This window comes from Tasmannia lanceolata, unplaced genomic scaffold (assembly GCF_043159265.1).
Source record: "Tasmannia lanceolata isolate RefF3 unplaced genomic scaffold, GAP_Taslan_0.1 ptg000005l, whole genome shotgun sequence".
NCBI lineage: Eukaryota > Viridiplantae > Streptophyta > Magnoliopsida > Canellales > Winteraceae > Tasmannia > Tasmannia lanceolata.
In genome coordinates, this window is record NW_027518682.1 from 13,283,762 (window position 1) to 13,289,785 (window position 6,024).

The 6,024-nt window shown below is 43.1% G+C and overlaps 1 protein-coding gene across 1 annotated transcript; it reads left to right on the forward strand.

The window, feature by feature from the left end:
- Positions 1-322: 322 nt before the first annotated feature.
- On the forward strand, positions 323-646 carry LOC143876367 (uncharacterized). Its single transcript, XM_077378077.1, has one exon. It carries the CDS (start codon positions 323-325, stop codon positions 644-646), a length of 324 nt encoding a protein of 107 aa, XP_077234192.1.
- The last annotated feature ends 5,378 nt before the right edge of the window (positions 647-6,024 follow it).

Sequence of the window (6,024 nt, forward strand, 5' to 3'; positions counted from 1 at the left end):
AGAATACATCTGCTTACGTAGGTACTAAGTATATTAGAAAGCAAGTAGAGCCAAATACAAATGGCAACAATTAACAAATAATTTCTAGTCTAATTTTCTTCTCTTCAGGTTTGACATGTACCAACCCCAGTGACGGGCCTATTTCAACCGCCTCAAAAAACTACACCCACTCCAACGACCAAGACCTCTCACACTTTTCTTCATAAATCCTCCTCTTTCTCATCTTACAACCCCCTTGGAAAGCTTCAACGTACCTCAATCAAGACCTTTATAAGAAAGCCCATACAACCAATACAAGTATTAGAATTCTTCAACAATATTCATGGCTAGCTTTTCTTCATCATTAGCGGGAGCTTCAATGGCAGAGAGGATCTCGTGGTACTGCACTTTATCGTTGGTTATGTTGATCTTGTTGGGTTGTTGTGATTACGGTGAGACGGATTCGGCTATTGGGATGTTTCGGAAGATGCAGAATCGGCCTTGCGACGAGATATATGTGGTAGAGGAAGGAGAGACTCTGAACACGATTAGTGAGAAATGTGGGGACCCTTTCATTGTTGAAGAGAATCCTCACATTCAAGACCCAGATGATGTTTACCCTGGTTTAGTTATCAAGATCACCCCTTTGAATTTTAGGCAGTTCTAAGTTTTTCTAATATTTTTGAATGGTTAGTGATACAATTTTAGCTTACATGTACATTTTATGTTGAAAGCTTCATAATTAAGGCATACATCCTTAGTTTGTAAAGGAAGCCCCTCCTCACGGTGGCTCAATAAACGAGACAGATATACCTTTGTTATTTTTTCAGTGATTGAAGAATGCATTTAAGAGTTGATTGAAAAATGTAAACTTCATGTATTAGCTAGCTTATATGTACAATTAAACACTTGTCGAAATAAAATAAAATTAAGCATAAACCATTAAAAGTAAACCCAAGAATTAATGTGCCGCATGTAAGGCAGATTCATGCCATATAAATTAATCTAGATGCTTGTTTTACTAGGAAAACTCGTCCTTTTTTTGAAAGACAGCAGCAGGGAAGACATTCTTGTGAGGGATGTCCCTAACTGCTCTCTCTCTCTCTCTCTCTCTCTCTCTCTCTCTCTCTCTCTTGTGCCATGTGTTCAATGATACATCATATATTAATAGCCAATTGTTTATGATAAGAAAATCCTTATGCCTTTTATGAAATGACAAACATGCATACCACTATCTTTGTAAATGCAACCATATTGGGCTGTTTGGGACGAACAGAGATTGGCATGTCTTCGTATCATTTTCCGTGTTTTATAAGGAAGTCTTCAAGTATTACATGTGGAAGGATGAGACTCCATAGCCATACCAGTGATTTGGAGGAGATCATTAAGCTGCTCATTCCAAATATATTTTAATCTTGAATAAAACTTCATTTTTTGATTTATTTCATCTATTCCATGATAGGACAAAAGGCTATATGTGTATACCACAATTTTGAATCGAAAAGAGATTTCAAGAAATGACATCGAGAAAATACAGGAAGAAAAGAGGGAAAGGTGGAACTTTTTTGTTTGTTTTTGAAATGATAAGATCGGTATTAAAAGGTAGGGAAGGTAGAAGTTTTCAAATGAGAGAAAAGCCAGGTATGGCTATGCTAGCGTAGATATGGATCTTATGGAAGGAGAGAAATGCTAAGTTATTCAAAAATGGATCTTATGGAAGGAGAGAAATGCCAAGTTATTCAAGAATGGATCTTATGGAAGGAGAGAAATGCCAAGTTGTTCAAGAATCGTTCTTAAAGCCTTATTTTTGCATTCACAAAGATCATTTCTATGGTTTCTTCTTGGGTGAGCATCCTCACTCCTTCAAGTTCTACTCAAGCTCTGATCTCGACAGACGCTGGCAGAAGATTTGTTTTAAGACAGTATGAGAGGATCGATCAATCCTAGATGGGAGCCGCCCGGAACTAGATGGCTCCAGTTAAATTTTGAAGAGTCTAGTATAGAAAAAGCCTTCTTGAGGATTATAATTAAATGGGCATTCTAAGGCCCATTGGGGTAAAGGATGGCAATGAGGCAGAGGGTACCACAATTCTTTAGGGCATGAGGATTGCAGATGACTGTTTGATAGATTGATAGTTGACGTTGATTCTCTTGACGCCATTAGATAAGTAGATGGCAGCATACAGTACCCGTGGAAATTTGTAGTTTTGATCGACGAGATCCGTGACCGCGAGGTCTGCCGGCCAGCCAATAGTGAAGCCGATTGTTTAGCTAGGGATGGAGTTAATCGGGCGGCTTTGGAAATCTTTGATTTCCTTTCCGGCCGCGTGATTAGTCTTTTGTTTTTCCTTGTTTAATCTCTTTTGTCTTCTACCACTCCTTAGACCCGCTCGTTCTTTTGGTTTATTTTCTCTTATTTGTGTATCTATCACCATTTCAGAAAAAAAAAAAAAAAAGGTGGAAGTTTTCTTCCAACTTCCCAATTGATCTTTTTAAAACTTTCATATTTGCCTCGAGACTTTACCCCGAGGTAGTCACAAGTTGGTTTTATTTGATATTACTCAATAAAGAACGTCAATGGGCCATATCCATGTCAATCCTTTTCCTTATCTGGCCCATACAACAGGGTAAATCTTCAATGTTTGTGGGCCATTGACACCCCTATGGTGGTATTTAGTTATGTGGTAAAAGTTGAGAAGCTTAATAAAATCAACTGTAAATTAATTGTGGAAAAGGCTGACAGTCAGTAGAACTTCAAATTGTATCGATGGGCCCTTTAGGGATGGTCCACTGTCCAAATATGACATCACTTGTATAAATGTTCCTTTTCTGTTGAACGTGGGCCTTCTCCTCCTTCATTTTATTGTTCATCTCCAGGCCACTAAACTACTAGATCCACCAATGAGTGATATTTTCTACTGTAGCAGACACACAAGCTACCCCATAACACATGCCCCAGTCACCATAAATTATGCCATTGTGTTTGGTGGAGATTGTGTCCAAGTAGCAATACGTTGGGCCTTTAAATTTAAACGAGTTGTCATACTAGGATGCAAATGGGCCTGTTTCCTTGGTTGGTGGAGTTTGAAAGCCGAGTAATATTGATTGGGCCTTGAAAATGAAACCTTAAGTTTTCATACGTGGGCCTATATGTTGGAGGCAAAACTAACTCAGGTTGAATACGGAAGGCCGTGAGCCAATCTAGACCTTATAATATTAAATGGTGCCCCGAAACTCCCATATTAAATGGTGCCCCGAAACTCCCGGCAGATGACCAGTGACTAAGGGTGTCAATTTTGGCTCGGGCTCGGAGGCTCGCTCGAGCTCGGCTCGAATCCTTAACGAGCCGAGCCGAGCCGGCTCACCAGGCTCGTTAAGCTTAACGAGCCGAGCCTAATTTAGGCCAGGCTCGGCTCGGCTCGGCTCAGCTCGTTTAGGCTCGTTAAGAATTTAATATAGTTAAATATATATATTATATATTAATTTATACATTAAAAGGGTTGTCCAGAGAGTGAAAGGGGGGGCAAAATATGTCACTTCATTTTTGGAACCCCATTTGTTACTAGGACCACCCCCCATAGTGTAAAAAAAGTAGTCAAATTACACTAGTAGGGCTGTCCAGGGAAGATGAGGGGTGTGAACATAATATAACCCGAGCTCGGTAAGGCTCGCAAGCCTGACCGAGCCTGGTTCGAGCCCGAGCCGAGCTGAGCTTTTGAGCTTAACGAGCCAAGCCGAGCCTGGCCAAGCTCGACTCGGCTCGGTTCGTTTACACCCCTACCAGTGACCCAAGGAAACGAAAGAATCGGTTACATTTTTCATATGCACTCCTCTTATAGATAGGACAAACAAAATAAATTGAACAGAGTTTTCTTTATTGTGTGGGGGGGGGGGGGGGGGGGATGGCCAAGCTCCGGCGCATGCTAGCCAGTCAGCGTCACCGTTAGCCGTTCTCCTGACATGATGATAATTGACTGATTGACCCTCCACCGAGTCGAAGATCTCGTACACATATTGAGAAAATCTCCATGGGTGAGTAGACCTCCCATCTAGCCATCTGATAACATTGAGGGAGGAGTCTCTCTCCACCAAGTTCAGATCTCTTCCCTCCATCAATCTAATATCCTGAAGGATCGGTCTAAATTCTGCCTCATTGGAGTCCTTGATACCGATTGGTCCAAAGAACGTCCATTTGTTTAAACCGTTTTCATCTATGTAGGGAATTTAACGGGGTAGAACTCACTCCTAAAAGCTAGCTGTTAGAGGGTGGGTGCCCATTCCCTTATAATCCATCCACATCCATTTCACTTGTCCGATGTGGGACTATTGCTTTTGCGTGGAACCTCAACAATCTCTCCCTCCACGCGGAAGCAACGTGGACCACCTCGCCCCTCCACGCGGTGGCAACGTGGCAACGTGGACCAGCTCCGGTGCATGCTAGCCAGTCAGCGTCACCGTTAGCCGTTCTCCTGACATGATGATAATTGACTGATTGACCCTCCACCGAGTCGAAGATCTCGTACACATATTGAGAAAATCTCCATGGGTGAGTAGACCTCCCATCTAGCCATCTGATAACATTGAGGGAGGAGTCTCTCTCCACCAAGTTCAGATCTCTTCCCTCCATCAATCTAATATCCTGAAGGATCGGTCTAAATTCTGCCTCATTGGAGTCCTTGATACCGATTGGTCCAAAGAACGTCCATTTGTTTAAACCGTTTTCATCTATGTAGGGAATTTAACGGGGTAGAACTCACTCCTAAAAGCTAGCTGTTAGAGGGTGGGTGCCCATTCCCTTATAATCCATCCACATCCATTTCACTTGTCCGATGTGGGACTATTGCTTTTGCGTGGAACCTCAACAATCTCTCCCTCCACGCGGAAGCAACGTGGACCACCTCGCCCCTCCACGCGGTGGCAACGTGGCAACGTGGACCAGCTCCGGTGCATGCTAGCCAGTCAGCGTCACCGTTAGCCGTTCTCCTGACATGATGATAATTGACTGATTGACCCTCCACCGAGTCGAAGATCTCGTACACATATTGAGAAAATCTCCATGGGTGAGTAGACCTCCCATCTAGCCATCTGATAACATTGAGGGAGGAGTCTCTCTCCACCAAGTTCAGATCTCTTCCCTCCATCAATCTAATATCCTGAAGGATCGGTCTAAATTCTGCCTCATTGGAGTCCTTGATACCGATTGGTCCAAAGAACGTCCATTTGTTTAAACCGTTTTCATCTATGTAGGGAATTTAACGGGGTAGAACTCACTCCTAAAAGCTAGCTGTTAGAGGGTGGGTGCCCATTCCCTTATAATCCATCCACATCCATTTCACTTGTCCGATGTGGGACTATTGCTTTTGCGTGGAACCTCAACAATCTCTCCCTCCACGTGGAAGCAACGTGGACCACCTCGCCCCTCCACGCGGTGGCAACGTGGGAACCACAAGATCTTCTCCGAGGGAATTCCACCGTCCTCGGAGGCACACAGGGCTTACCGAGATCTTCTCGGGAGTTACCATGCCCCAGCTCTGATACCATTTGTAGGGGCAACGTGGGAATCACAAGATCTTCTCCGAGGGAATTCCACCGTCCTCGGAGGCACACCTGGGTTACCGAGATCTTCTCGGGAGTTACCACGCCCCAGCTGTGATACCATTTATAGGGAATTTAACCGGGTGGAACTCACCCCTAGAAGCTAGTTGTTAGAGGGAGGGTGCCCATTCTCTTATAACCCATCCACATCCATTTCACATGTCCGATGTGGGACTATTGCTTTTGCGTGGAACCCCAACAATCTAACATGCATAATTATTTTCTCTTCTCTCCAAAATACATTAAAATCAGTTAGGCCTCGTTCGTTTTAGATTGTGACAGCCCATTGTGGGGCCCAAAATGATTTTTGGACTCAAAATTACGTTTAATTATGAGTCCAATAACAGATTTGTGCCTTAGTTTAATTGAATAATTGTGATATTTCATGACCATAATCGTGTGCCACATGTACGGTGGAGATTTGAGTCAAAATGTTTTGAGGGCCCCACT